This window comes from Lithobates pipiens, unplaced genomic scaffold, assembly GCF_037356315.1.
Source record: "Lithobates pipiens isolate NorthernLeopardFrog02 unplaced genomic scaffold, aLitPip1_a1.2 Scaffold_25, whole genome shotgun sequence".
Taxonomy (NCBI): Eukaryota; Metazoa; Chordata; class Amphibia; order Anura; family Ranidae; genus Lithobates; species Lithobates pipiens.
The window spans coordinates 57,488,879-57,504,167 of record NW_027507787.1 but is presented as its reverse complement, the minus strand read 5'-3'; the positions used below and the strand labels follow the sequence as shown (position 1 = coordinate 57,504,167).

Genomic DNA, 15,289 nt, shown 5'->3' with positions numbered 1-15,289 from the left:
TTTTTTTTTGGGCCTGTTTGTGATGTTGCTGCCCTGTTTATTACTTGGGTTCATTCCATGGTCTGTAACTTGCTGTATGGTTAAGTTAGGAAATTTGATTTAACACTAAATTTACAGTACAGATCACAAGTTCCACCTCTTTGCTAGCTAAATCGATTGAGTCTTATGCAGTGGGTGGAGTTATGAGGGGTAACTTGGGGCTGTTATGTCCTCTTAATATATGGGGTTTACTGGTAAGTCACAGTTCCCATTTCTTGCACTTAAGAACATGCATAAATGTGGTCTGCATTTAGTTCAGTGTTTAAAAAAAAAAAAAAATGCTTGTATGCCTAAAAACGCTGAGGTTTTTAGGCAGCAGTGTGCAAGAAGACTTAAAACTTTACTGAGGGACATTGATGGGACTGACATCGCCTTCTAAAAATTGTTCAACCCTAGATTTAATGCTAAGTGACTAAACTGAAGCAAGCATTGCAGATTAGGAGTGAATTTAGCACTACTGAATGTGTGTTTTCCAGATTTTTCTCAAGGCATTAACAATCAGCTTAAACTAAAAAGGCCACCAGTTCACATTTTTAGGAGCAAAGGTCATAATCAGTACATGTATATTGCAGGACATGTTTATGATAACCACTGTATGGCTTAATAAAAATGTAACTTGTAAAAAATTTACTTTGCAGTCTATTATAAAAACTACTCCTGCCAAAGCTGCTGCTGCTGCTCCTGCAGTGAAATCCCCTGCAGTGTCCAAACCTGCAGTGAAGAAGTTGGCAGGCAGCAAGGAAAAAGGCTCCAGCAGTGATGACTCTTCAGACAGTTCTGAGGATGAGAAACCCGCAGCAAAACCTAAACCAAAGCCAGGTGAGAAATTATGGCCTATGTCTGTTTTAGATCAAATGGCCAAAGCAAAAAATACACACACTCGGATAACATTTGGAGAGATGGATTATATATGTGTGTGTGTGTGTGTATATTGTATGTGTGTTTTTATATAACCATTTTATTTTGTTGCTTGTCTGGAGTACAACTTTATCATTGCTCATAGCACATGACTAAAGGTGAAAATGGGGATATACAGGCATAGCCCACTTTTAAGTACACAATGGGGTTTTACTAAAGCTGTAAAGTGCAAAATGAAGCTCAGTTCTGCATAGAAACCAATGAGCTTCTAACCTCGGCTTGTTGAATTAAGCTTTGGTAATAAAACCTGTAAGTTCATTGGTTTCTATGCAGACGTGAGCCTGATTTTGCACTTTCCAGCTTTAGTAAATAAACCCCATAGTGTACTTAAAAGTGGGGTATGCCTGTATTATACATTTGGCTCACAGGCCTCTTCCAATTTTTTTAGCTAAACTTTTTTTTTTTTTTTTTTTTCTTCAAATGTTATCTGATGGGTTGTCACCTGTGTGTGTGCATTTACGTAAATTGGCTTTTTTGAACAGGAAGCTACCCTGCAGTTTATTTGTTACAATACTGTTCAGGGCTTTTGATCTAAGCCCTTCCTCCTCACTGCAAGGGTTAACTACTAATTTTGCCTAGAGGATGATGAATAAGGCCATATACTTCTTGCTACCCCTACATCATAGGTTGTGGATTGATCCTCTGCATCTTCACATCCAATGTGGGACAGCTGGTGCTGCATTGTGCATGATGACATGAGAGCTGTGACTGACTGACTGGGCATTGAAGATCAGTGGCTTCAGTGGACTGGTCTTGGAGCACAAAGTCTTTGTGGGAATAAATAAAGTATGTCACTTTGTTCCCCTCCCCCTGCACAAAATAAGCTGTAAACCTTGCAGTGTGGGGAAAGGTACGCTGGATATTTATTGCTAGATTATAGTTTAAAGGTTTGCAACTATTATGACCAGTTATGTGATTCTCGTGTCCAGCATGGAAACCACTTATTGCTGTAAATTTTTTGTAGGTGCATACAGTGCTGTACCTCCGCCTGCATTCCACAAGAAAGTGGCCACTCCAAAGGCTACTCCCAAGACACAAGCTAAAAAAGCAGAAGGCAGCAGTGATTCCTCAGATAGTGAGGAGGAACAGTCGGCAAAAAAAGGTATTTTCTTTTGTTCCATGGATTTATTCAATTACCTGTCTGTTTCGTTATGTTGCTGCACACCCATATAACGAATAGCACATTTTTTGATTGGCTGGCAAGACTTGCTGCCTACAGGTGTCAGGCACAGTGTGTTGACTAGAATTGTCTAAATCATTGCAAATTTTCTTTCCAGATCCTTTTTTTTTTTTTTTTTTTTTTTTTTAATTTATTCTTTTTCTATTTGTAGCCAAGGTCACTCCAGGAAAGGCCCCTGCATCATCTAAACCTGTGGCAAATAAAGCCAAAGCAGAGTCCAGTGATTCAGATTCGAGTGATGATGAGGATGAGAAGACCACTAAACCAGGAGTGAAAACCCCAGCTGGCAAGACTACTACAGTGAAAAAAACTGTACCTCCTAAGGGTGCTGTTAAAGCGAAAAAGGATTCCAGCTCTTCTGACAGTTCTGGTAAGTGGGTACATGTGTGGCATCAGATTCAGAGTATCTCAACACATTGCTAAACAAACAAATGGTGCTGATGTTAATCAGAAACTGAACACTGATTTACTAAGCAATACAAAACACTGTGGAAACTGTTTGTCGAGCTTTTAACAACTTGCAGTTTAGATTTCTCAGATATTTAGCTGTAAAATGTTTTGCAGCTTATGCCTAAAACCATAAATCCTGTGGGTAAACGGCTTGTCTGTACTGAGTCAATGAGGAATTTGTAATGTGTGCTGGATTTTACCAAGTATGGGTTAAGTTGCTGTGAACAGGTCTGTGGCAAAAAGTTTGGCATTAAACTTGAGTATCTACACACCTAAAACTTTTTCTTAAAGCGAACACAGAATGTAAAGGAGTAACTTTTTTTTATTTTTATACCCAGACTCAAGTGATGATGAGAAAAAGACCCCGGCTAAGCCCTCAGCAAAAACGCCGCCAACAAAACCTGCTGCCAAAGAGACACCGTCCAAAACTCCCAAACCGGCACCAGCCAAAGCTGCTGCTGCCAAAAAGGATGCTAGTAGTTCTGACAGTTCCGGTAAGGTGTGTGTGTGTGTGTGTGTGTGTGTGTGTGTGTGTGTGTGTGTGTGTTTTTTTTTTTTTTTTTTTTTTTCCACCTCCATAGGAGCGGGGCATGACTTAAGTATAAGTTTTAAGCCCGGGTCCACACTATATAGCGAATAGTCAACGCATGTGATTCGCACATAAATTGCGGTGTTCAGTTATATGGCTGAACTTGCATTGGATTTGCATAAAAATCTGTGCTGAAATCGGAATGCATGGGTGTTCTCACCTATGGGATCCGATTACTGTCTGAAACCACAGTTCGCACTGCGATCTGTGATATGCTCTGGGGGGTGTCATTAACATTGTATTGACACCCGCAGCGGTTTGCACACACCAGTGTAAACTGCCTCCGGGAGAGATGCGGGAACCGCCACTGGTTTCCATATCGCTACAGTGTGAACTTAGGCAAAAGATAACTCTACTTAGGGTGCCCCCCCCCCCCTTATTTTATTTATTTTTTAATTTTCAAAAATATTGTTGAATTTGGACTTTTTAGTTGGATTCTTTTAAACCCCCCCAAACAATTAATTAATATTTTTCCTGAAAGTGGAGGCTATTTAGTAAAATGGTAGCAGTTGCAATTTTGTTGTTCGTATATTTATCGCACGTTTTTAGGTAACGATACATTAAAATGAATTTGTGTACACACAACACAATCTAAACCTTCCTTTTATATAAAAAGCCCCTGGCTTCTTATATTGTATTCCTCATAATCTGCACTTCATATGAGAGATGTAGTGTTGACTTGGTTGGAATGTTTCTTACAGGGTTTGCCTAATCTGATTTAGCGTTAACTTTGGCAGTTGTGACCAAAGGTTTAGCATTCTAGCTTTTGGGCCCTATTCTCACCTAGCTTTTTTGAAATGTGCATTTTGTCCTGTGACATTTATTGGTCCTATGTGTGACAAAGTAGCTCATGGAGCATTTTCTAGTGTGTTGTGTGTATTTGTGGTTTTTGTGGTGTTTTTTTTTTTTTTTTTTTTTTTTAATCACACTTTATTCCTGTGTTAAATTGTTGCACCCTAAGACCCCTTTCACACCACACTGCCCATAGCATCGGTGGCAAAATCAGTTTTGAGCGGCATTTTACAGCCGGCTTTGCGTCGCATTTCGGCTGCTAGCGGGGCGCTTTTAGCCCCCCCCCCCCCCCCCCCATAAGGGCCAAGAAAGGGTTAAAACCGCCAGCGATACGCCGCAATAGCAGAGTTTTGCCGGCGGTATTGCAGCGCTGCCTCATTGATTTCAATGGGAAGCAGCGGTGGAGGAACGGTAAACACACCGCTCCAAAGAAGCTGCTGGCAGGACTTGTCGCTGACGTCCTGCCAGCGCACCACTGTAGTGTGAAAGCCCTCGGGCTTTCACACTACAGACAATGGTACAGCTTTTTTAGGGCGGATTGCAGGCACTATTTCTAACGCTGTAGCGCCTGCAAAACTCCCTGGTGTGAAAGGGGTCTAAGCTTGATGTGCAGAATCTTGCGTTTCTGCTCGCAATCTCCAGAACACGCAGATGTGAATGTAGCCTTAATTTACTGTGGTGGTTATATAAAAAAAACATTCTATTCTTCATGCAGAATCCAGTGATGATGAACAGGAGAAAAAGACACCAGCTAAACCATCAGTGAAAACTCCACCTTCAAAGCCTGCCACAAAAGCGGCCCCCGCAACAAAAAAGGACAGCAGCTCTGACAGTTCTGGTATGTTGGCGTTAAATCAAGAATGACAGAATCCTTTTATTTATTACTAGCCTATCCTGAGCAAAGCCGATTTCATGATTGTCAGAACTGAATCTGGCTCCTTAACAATAAGCCGCCAATACACAGTAGTCAATAGGTGACTGCGTGAGAATCTTGAGTCTGGCAGTGTTAATTTTGTCGAATAGATTTAATACTATTTTAGGCAACTAAAACTAAAGTGAAATTTGACGTCAAAATTAACTGTAGTGCATGTTCAAACCTTAATACCGTAACCTATTCAATTTTTCTCTCCAGCAGTATGAGTTTGGAAATTGTAGAGAAATGCTTAAATGCTGCATTACAATTTAACTACACCCATTTGATTTTGGTCGACTGAAATGTGCTGGAGGTTTTAGTCTAACAATTGGAGAAGACTAAAATGGGGCTAAAACGAAATTTGCTGACAAAATAACTGCAGTGTGTAATGTTTAATCACTTCAGCTCCGAAAGGTTTACCCACCTTCATGACCAGGCCATTTTTTTTTTGCCATATGGCACTACTTTACTTGATCTGACAATTTCATGGTCATGCGACACTAACCAAATAAAACTTGTGGTTCCCCCCCACAAATAGAGATTCATTTTGGTGGTATTTGATCGCCTGTCGGTCGTTCTTTGTTTATAGCACAAAAAACTATTTTGATTTGCGGAAAATTATTGCGTCTACAAACTATGGGATATTTTTTACTAGTAATGGCGGTGAGCAGCGACTTTATAGCGCAAATATAATATTGTGCCAAACTGACACTTACTTTTTCATACATCATGGGACACAGGCTAATCATTACCTGCTGTTTATACTCCACCCCCTATATAACCCCCTCTAATACGGGAAGTACTTTAGTTTTTTTTTACCAGTGTGCAAGGGGGATGGCACTGTTTGAGCTCCAGGTCTCTAGTCCCACAAGCGGTTCTAGAAATGGATCAAGGGATTGACCGATCGGATCCATTTAAGACAGCCTCACAAAGACTTGAGATCCTGCAAGGGTGTGCTTGTAACGTGGCTTCCAGGTACTGGACCCCGCGGAGTGGTAATCCTGGACACTACAGCTCTAAGGCATTTCCTGCAGGGTGCTGTACAGGTCCATGGGAGTGGACCCTAAACATGAAAGGTACCCAGTCCGTGAAGGTCCAAGTGACAGGAACCCGCCGTGAAGGGTAAAGATCGGGCCCTTAGCTTCTAAGTGGCCCTGCGCCTAGACGGTTAAGTGAAGCCCCTTTATTTTATTATTGTGAGGTGTCCCAATGATTGTAACAATCAGTCAAGCTAGCTAAGGGCTGGACACCTGTGCGGTGACCATACAGTGGAGTTCTGGGCTAGCTGTGTGCGTTTGCAAAGTGTACCCTTTTTTTTTTTTTTTGGCTGGCTGTTGTTAACTTTTATGATGCCACACAACTGTGCGCCATTTCATCTTGGTTTGCCATGACGCACGTTCGTTTGCAAGAGCGCTGCTGGGCTCAGCAGTTTGGCGGCCATGGCGCACTTGGTTTCGCCGCACATCTAACTTAGGCTTTATCTAGGTGAAACAAAGATTTGCGTCCTAGTCCAATAGTCACGCCCGTTCATTGGAACCACGCACATGCATGCGCACACACGCATTGAACATCCCGGCGCACACCCAGCTTATTTAAGCTGTGCAAGCCAAGCATGTGATGCTTCAAGAAAGGCAGCTGTGGGACACAGAGCAGGCTCTAAACACACTTGCAGTGGTAAATTTTTCCTTACCCGGGTCACGTGAGTCACCAGGTGTTGCTTGGCATGATTGCTACATAGGTACTTTTTGTTTGTGGCATTGAATGTCGTCGTCCTCTGCGATCTGAGGCTTTCAGGTCGCACCGACTGTGTATGCTGATTGGGAACATCCTGACAGGACTTTTTTGCCTCCTAAGAAGGTTTTCCCTTTTATATCCCATGGATGAAAGGTTTGTTAAAAAATGGAGCACGTCAGCCATAGATGCAGCAGTCTCTTCCTTAAATAAGAACTTAACTTGTCCGGTAGTTTGCGCACAGGGCTTGAAAGACCCTGTTGACAAGAAATCTAAAGGCTTCCTTTTCTTTGGCCGGTTCAGCTATTGAGCCAGCTGTTGCAGCAATTGGTATTTGCCAGTCCGTAAAGGATCAGGTCAAATGGCTGGATAGGCCTAACCCAGGAGGATGATCTGCCTGAAAGTAAGACAGGTATTCCTTGATCGCCGTGTTTTGCTGTTGATGCTTTAAAGCAGGGCTGCCTAACCTTTTTGAAGAGTGAGGGCCACTTAAGCGACTTGGTAACCGGTCGTGGGCCACAATAAGTGGAACGGGCAGATGACAGGTTTGTGTCCACTCCACATGTGCAGAGCGGACACAGCCCGCTCTACTCTATGGGCCCTCTTATCCGATCTGCCCAGATGGATTATTTTTTTTTTTTTTTAGGGGATCGGAGGTAGGTGGGTGTAAACACACATGTCCATTTACATCTGCCTCTCCATAGAGGGGAATGGAGGGTCTGATTGGATTGGACGGATTGTGTGAAAGGAGCCTGAGGCTGCTTTCACACTGATGCGCTAAGGTTCACCCACACTGCAGGTGCAGCGCGGTGCACCTGTGGCTTTCCTGTAGATAAGCTACACTTTGCCATAGACGTCTATTATATCCTGCAGGTGTGGCGCACTTTCTGAAAGTGCACCAAACTCGCACGTAATAACAGAAGTTTGTTAGTAAGGTTCAACCTGAGTGTCTAAAATTGTCTCTATCCCTGTACATTGCATAATCACATCGGTCCCTACCCTCATGGAGCCCACAATCCTAGGTCCGCATTCATATACTAGAGCCAATTTTTGGACAGAAGCCAATTAACCTACCTGCATGTCTTTGGATTGTGGGAGGAAACCAGTACCCGGAGGAAACTCATGCAGGCACATAGAGCACATGCATACTCCAGGCAGGTAGTGTCATGGTTGGGAAGTCTGTGACTGTGCTGGTAACTGGGCTGGATCAGTTTGAAAGCAGCCCAGTAACCATTGCAAAACAGATATTCCTATATATACAATGTGATTTTAGTAATGAACCTTCAATAACAGCCTTCCATTTAGGTATTGCCGGCTATTGCTGTCCCAGGCAGAGTGCATTTGGTATCACTTCGCAATACAGGAAGCATCGGCTTATGCAACTCCACTCTCTCCACAGCCTTGCTTCCTCTACGGTCCGGCTTAAATCACATCACATCACTGATGCTCTGGTTGGCGCGATCTAGGCTTGCCAACCCGCCATCCCAGAACAGGAAGTCATGGGCCACATCAGAGAGCTCTGCGGGCCACTGGTTAGGCACCCCTGCTTTAAAGGATTTAATACAGCAGGTTTCTTGGCTTGCTCTCGTCTGTACATATGTGCAGGCTTCCTGTTTCATGGGGAACGTTTTTTTCATTGATTACTTGGACAAATCTATTCAAAAGATTTCCTGTGGGAAATACTGTGAAGAAAAGATCCTAACGTTCCTCGTTTAAAAACTCAGGGACTGCTTCCTCAAATGTCTGTGTCAGAGCGGTTCTGCCGCCAGCAGGACGCTAGGGCCAGGGGGCAAGCCGCAGGGCCAGAAAAGGCCCTGGGTCCAAAATTCTTCTAAACCCAGCACAAAGCCCTCCATTTGAGGGGACACTCCTACTCCATCGGATGGGGGAAGGTTGCTGTACATTGCAGACATTTGGAAAACCATTCAGGACAAGTGGGTCACCTCCATTATCTTGTGGTTACAAGCTGGAGTTGCAAGGATTTCCCCTCAGAGGTTTCTAGTGATTGTATTACACTTTACTAATGACACTGGCAGGGAAGGGGTTGACATATGATTAAAGGGTTAGCTGTGTGCCTAGGTTGTGCTTACTCGCTGTGGGGGAGGTGCTTAGACTAGTGGAAGGCAAAGATCTGTGTTCGTGCTTTGCAGCAACGCAGGATCAATACCTTCCCCTTCTGACAGAACGACAATCTGCCTTGTTTACATGGGTAGATTGCTGATCTGCCTGTGTCCTGTGTAATCGGTGGGTGCCGCCAGACATTGAGTGGTCCCAGCGGGGGCAGGTCGCCAGCAGCGTGCGCACACTCCAGACCCAGAAGTGTCTGATCCCATACTAGGTATGTGATCTGGCGCAGTGCGGCCGCCCTGCTGCAGTAAATGTGGCTGCGGCTGTTAATATGCAGGCTGGGTGATAGTGATTCAGCCAGGAAGGAGTAAGTGAAGGAAGGACAATCAGGTGTGCATGCATGAGTCAATCAGAACTGGAGGCATAAGTGGTGGTTTTGAGACTGTAGAAGGATGTGATGGCGTTGCATGTCATTCAGTAGTGAGTAGATAAGCGAAGCAGGCATTCAAATTTACATAATCTTAAAAATATAGTACTAGTTTTTTTTGTTTTTTGTAGCTTCCAACATGCTTTGAAATTCCCGCCCGTGTGAGCATAGCACAGGTTCACTTTATTTTCCCATCCCACAGGCATTGCTTGCCTTTAGGCCTAATAGCGTTAGCTGTAGAATGAGTTTTGTAGGGGTTATCTAGATTTTGCAAAAAAAAATATACAGTGCCTTGTGAAAGTATTCGGCCCCCTTGAACTTTTCAACCTTTTGCCACATTTCAGGCTTCAAACAAAGATATAACATTTTAATTTTTTGTGAAGAATCATCAACAAGTGGGACACAATTGTGAAGTGGAACGAAATCTATTGGATAATTGAAACTTTTTTAGCAAATAAAAAAACGGAAAAGTGGTGCGTGCAAAATTATTCGGCCCCTTTTACTTTCAGTGCAGCAAACTCACTCCAGAAGTTCAGCGAGGATCTCTGAATGATCCAATGTTGTCCTACATGACTGATGGTGATAAATAGAATCCACCTGTGTGTAATCAAGTCTCTGTATAAATGCACCTGCTCTGTGATAGTCTCGGTTCTGTTGAAAGCGCAGAGAGCATCATGAAGACCAAGGAACACACCAGGCAGGTCCGTAATACTGTTGTGGAGAAGTTTAAAGCCGGATTTGGATACAAAAAGATTTCCCAAGCTTTAAACATCACAAGGAGCACTGTGCAAGCGATCATTTTGAAATGGAAGGAGTATCGGACCACTGCAAATCTACCAAGACATGGCTGTCCCTCTAAACTTTCAGCTCAGACAAGGAAAAGACTGATCAGAGATGCAGCCAAGAGGCCCATGATCACTCTGGATGAACTGCAGAGAACTACAGCTGAGGTGGGAGAGTCTGTCCATAGGAAAACAATCAGTCGTACACTGCACAAATCTGGCCTTAATGGAAGAGTGGCAAGAAAGTCATTTCTCAAAGATATCCATAAAAAGTCTCGTCTAAAGTTTGCCACAAGCCACCTGGGAGACACACCAAACATGTGGAAGAAGGTGCTCTGTTCAGATGAAACCAAAATCGAACTTTTTGCCCACAATGCAAAACGATATGTTTGGCATAAAAGCAACACAGCTCATCACCCTCAACACACCATCCCCACTGTCAAACATGGTGGTGGCAGCATCATGGTTTGAGCCTGCTTTTCTTCAGCAGGGACAGGGAAGATGGTTAAAATTGAGGGGAAGATGGATGCAGCCAAATACAGGACCATTCTGGATGAAAACCTGTTGGAGTCTGCAAAAGACCTGAAACTGTGACGGAGATTTATCTTCCAACAAGACAATGATCCCAAACATACAGCAAAATCTACAAAGGAATGGTTCACAAATAAACGTATCCAGGTGTTAGAATGGCCAAGTCAAAATCCAGACCTGAATCCAATTGAGAATCTGTGGAAAGAGCTGAAAACTGCTGTTCACAAACGCTCTCCATCCAACCTCTCTGAGCTTGAGCTGTTTTGCAAGGAAGAATGGGCAAGAATTTCAGTCTCTCGATGTGCAATACTGATAGAGACATACCCCAAGTGACTTGCAGCTGTAATCGCAGCAAAAGGTGGCTCTACAAAGTATTAACACAAGGGGGGCCGTATAATTTTGCACGCCCCACTTTTTTTATTAGTTAAAGTTTCAAAAATCCAATAGTTTTTGTTCCACTTCACAATTGTGTCCCACTTGTTTTTATATCTTTATGTTTGAAGCCTGAAATGTGGCAAAAGGTTGAAAAGTTCAAGGGGCCCGAACACTTTGGCAAGGCACTGTAGATACTCCCACAAGCTTATGGCATAAAAAGCAGTTAAGCGCAGAATAGCTACCTGTTTTTCAGCGTTGGAGTTTTTTTACAGCTGAAAAAATCCCCTTAAAACCCACTAGTTCTAGGGTTTTTTTTTCAGCCAGAAAATGCCCCTGCCAAAAAACGCTGATTACAGCCTGTGTGCATGGACACATAGGATAACATGCTGGGACATTCATTGGCTGCAGAAAAAAAAATGCATGAAGCCAAAAGCGGCTGTAAAAACTTCCAGTGTGCATGAAGCCTATTTGTTACCTATCTGTTTTCTCATTATGACTTTTATTACCCCAGACTCTGACAGCGAGGAAGATTCCACTAAGAAGACTGCCAGTAAGCCCACTCCAAAACAAGCTGCTGCAGCAAAACCAGCACCGGCTAAGCAGATGGAGGCTGCTAAAAAGACCCCAACTAAAGCTTTGACCCCGAAGTCTACAGGAGCAGTAAAAAACAAGGTAGCTAAACAGAGCAGCTCCGATTCTGACAGCTCAAGCAGCGAAGAGGAAAAAAATGCTAAAACGGTTAAGTCACCGGCAGTTACACCATCTGCCAAGAAACCGATTCCTGTGAATAAAACAAAAGCCAGTAGTAGCTCTTCATCAGACAGCTCCAGCGATGAAGAGGAGAAACCTAAACAAGCAGCTGTGAAAAAAGGAACAAAGTCCGTCCCAAAGAAAAAAGAAAGTAGCTCTGAAGAGAGCAGCTCAGAAGAGGATAACTCTAAGAAATCTGCTACCTCAAAGTCCCCTTCAGCAGCTAAACCTGCCACCACTCCAAAGAGTGCAAAGTCCACACCAAAATCTTCAGCCAAGAAAGGCGAAGAGAGTTCAGAGGAAAGCTCCTCCAGTGAGGAAGAAGTTAAAGTGAATGGTATGTCAGTTTCTTATTTTTAATAGTCTTTACCACTTGAGGACCAAGCTTTTTTTATGGCACTTTTTGTTTACAAGTACATTTTTTTTTTGTTTGTTTGTTTGTTTTTTTATTTGTTTGTTTTTTTTTTTTTGTTTTTTTGCTAGAAATGTGCTTGGAACCCCCGAACATTTTTATAGATTAACTGTATTTTTATTTTTTGTCACACCATATTTGCACAGCAGTTTTGGAAAAAATACATCTTAATGAATACTAATGCAGAAACGCACTATATAACCCGATTGTGTTTTGGTTTTGTTTTTTTGCTAAAATTCTAAAAAAAATATTACACCCAGTAAATTGATACCTAAAATGTCACGCTTTAAAATTCTGCACGCTCGTGGACTGCTGTCAAACTATGACAGAGGATGTTTAGCGCTAGAATTATTGTTCTCGCTATACCTCACGTGTGGTACGAACACAATTTACATATGCGTTTGCTTTGGGACACGAGCATGGAGAGTTTTTTTTTTTTTTGTTTTGTTTTTCTTTATTATTTTTATTTTTTTTCAATGTCCCTTTTTCTTCCTACTAAAAGCGATCAAGCAGATAATTGGCTGCTCAAATCTCTTATGAGAGAGCCAGCTAAAAATCTTGGGGGTTATGTCTGATAACTTCAGCCATTATCCAGATAAACCACTTCAAAGCCGCAGGCTGTGTGTGTATACTGGTAAGTTGACCAACATTGGTTATACAGGGATGATGCCTGCAGCTGCATCAAAATGGCTGCTGGATTGCATGCGTAGTGGGTGCACGGCTGTGAAGCCACAGCTGGGTGCCCACAGTAAGAATGCCACAGCTGTGAGCAGAGCGGGGAACAAGGGGGGGGCTTCGTTCCCCCGCATCACTGGACCCTGGGACAGGTAAGTGTCCGATTATTAAAAGTCAGCAGCTGCGGTATTTGTAGCTGTTGACTTTTAATTTTTTATTTATTTTTATTTTTTTAGGGGGCATCCTACTTTAACATGCTGGTTTTACTGAAGGTAGCCTTTGTTTTTGCAATTTGAGTCATCTGCTTTGTATGACTAGCCCAGGTTTGACAGGTTAACTTCAAAGATAAACTAAATGCAACATTTTAAGTTTTGGATCCAGTGGAGAGGGATTAGAACCCCGTCCAGTTTTTGCTGCCTGCCTTCATTGGGGAAATTTGCCTTCTCTATTTGTCATATTTACTTTCATCAAAAGTGAGAACCCCAAGTTTTGGGTGATCCCCAGAACAGTAATAAAGGGGAAATCTTCCAATGGTGACACCTTGGAATTTCCTTATTTTGGGGTGATGCCCTCCCACCTGACCTTTTGGCTATGGGGCAAGAAGTAAAGGGAAATGTCCCCAATAGGACATTGATGGACAAACAAAAATGGGGTTAAACTTTGTTCTAAATTGAAAAAACAATTTGGCATTTACCGTATATACTCGAGTATAGGCCGACCCGAATATAAGCCGAGGCCCCCAATTTACCCCCCAAAAAACTGGCAAACTTATTGACTCGTGTATAAGCCGAGGGTGAGACATGCCTGTCCATCCCTGTGTGTGTGTCCGTCCCTGTGTGTCCGTCCGTCCCTGTGTGTCCGTCCGTCCCTGTGTGTCCGTCCATCCCTGTGTGTGTGTGTGTCCATCCATCCATCCATCCCTGTGTGTGTGTGTGTCCATCCATCCATCCATCCGTGTGTGTCCATCCATCCATCCCTGTGTGTGTGTGTGTGTCTCCATCTATCCATCCATCCCTGTGTGTGTGTGTCTCCATCCATCCATCCATCCCTGTGTGTGTGTGTGTCTCCATCCATCCATCCATCCCTGTGTGTGTGTGTGTCTCCATCCATCCATCCATCCCTGTGTGTGTGTGTGTCTCCATCCATCCATCCATCCCTCCATCCCTGTGTGTGTGTGTGTCTCCATCCATCCATCTGTCCGTGTGTGTGTGTGTCTCTGTGTGTGTGTCCGTGTGTGTGTCCGTGTGTGTGTGTGTGTGTGTCCAGCCTACCTGTGTCCCGAGCCTCCGTCCCGTGCCTTGCCTCCTTGCCTCCGTCCCGTGCCTTGCCTCCTTGCCTCCGTCCCGTGTCGTGCCTTGCCTCCGTCCCGTGCCTTGCCAGGATCGCCGCTCTTCGTCGGCGCCTCGGCGGACATACTACAATTCGAAAGCCGCGCCTCCGCCTTCGCCTGTGATAGGCGGAACACTGAATTTCCCAGCAGCCTGTGTTCCGCCTATCACGGACATCGTCTCATCCTCGTACTACGGACGAGGATGAGACGATGTCAGTGATAGGCGGAACACAGGCTGCTGGGAAATTCAGTGTTCCGCCTATCACAGGCGGAGGCGGAGGCGCGGCTTTCAAATTGTAGTATGTCCGCCGTCTGTCTGCTCGATACGCTGATCGAGCAGTCAGACGGCGATGACTCGAGTATAAGCCGAGGGGGGCACTTTCAGCCTCAAAAAAGAGGCTGAAAATCTCGGCTTATACTCCAGTATATACGGTAGTTCTACTTTTTAAATGGTTTCCAGCTACAAAAAAAGCCTAAAAGATTAGTAGCATTGTGTAATTTTGTGGCAATCCTATAACAATACTTCACCTGTTTTTCAGGTAATTCTGGAAAAAGGAAAAGGGAAGGTGATCAGGGGCTGACACCAGACAATAAAAAAATTCAAGTGAAAACTCCAAATACGTTCCCCAAGGCTAACAAGAAGGTGAGAAAATGAGGGCAATCAACAGAAGAGTGACTACCATCATGAGTGTGGACTGTGGGAGATGAATGTATATGCCTTTATATTAAAGGTTTTATTTTTATCATGTTGCTGTAGACGTTGAATAAAACCTACAATTGTGTACACAGTCTTCATTGTGTTTTTGATGCAGTCATGGGCACTTAAATGTGACTGGTATGAATGGCGTTCTGGTAGTTGTAACTATAAAAGTATAGGTTTGGATAAATATACACAATTAAAACAAAACACATTTTTTACAGTTTTGGGGGTGCTACAGATTAACTAATAATGGATGGCAATCGGCACATTTACCTTGTAGCTCCCTATATCTTTACAGTGGCAAAGGGTTGTTGTTTTTTTTTTTTTGTAATTTTATTTGTACAGAGAAGGGGGTCTCCAAAGCTAAACAAAGGGCCAGTTTACTGGCCAGTAGGAGTAGAAAAGCACCCCATCATTGTAGGTAGGCAGAATAGTGTCCCATCGTTGGTGTCGGTGGGCAAAATAATGTACTATCGGTGTCAGTGAGAGGAATGGTGCCCCCTTCATTGGGGTCAGTGGGAGGATAGGCGCCCCATTGTGACGAGAATGATGCTGCGGTGTCAGTGGAATGGCACCCCAAGAGCCAGATAAAGGCTAGGAAAGTGCTGCAGTTTGGAGACCACTGCTA

At 43.6% G+C, this 15,289-nt stretch overlaps 1 protein-coding gene across 3 annotated transcripts in view; it reads left to right on the top strand.

The window, feature by feature from the left end:
- NOLC1 (nucleolar and coiled-body phosphoprotein 1) overlaps nucleotides 1-14,745 on the top strand; it is a 53,932-nt gene extending 39,187 nt beyond the window's left edge. For 2 of the 3 annotated variants that reach the window (XM_077454502.1, XM_077454501.1), the window contains exons 7-13: nucleotides 678-858; nucleotides 1,922-2,059; nucleotides 2,289-2,507; nucleotides 2,926-3,081; nucleotides 4,684-4,806; nucleotides 11,306-11,881; nucleotides 14,501-14,745. In XM_077454502.1, the coding sequence (XP_077310628.1) occupies nucleotides 678-858; nucleotides 1,922-2,059; nucleotides 2,289-2,507; nucleotides 2,926-3,081; nucleotides 4,684-4,806; nucleotides 11,306-11,881; nucleotides 14,501-14,616 (1,509 nt within the window). In that variant the 3' untranslated portion in view covers nucleotides 14,617-14,745. The remainder of the gene's footprint in view (nucleotides 1-677; nucleotides 859-1,921; nucleotides 2,060-2,288; nucleotides 2,508-2,925; nucleotides 3,082-4,683; nucleotides 4,807-11,305; nucleotides 11,882-14,500) is intronic. The other variant, XM_077454503.1, reaches the window with a different exon arrangement.
- The last annotated feature ends 544 nt before the right edge of the window (nucleotides 14,746-15,289 follow it).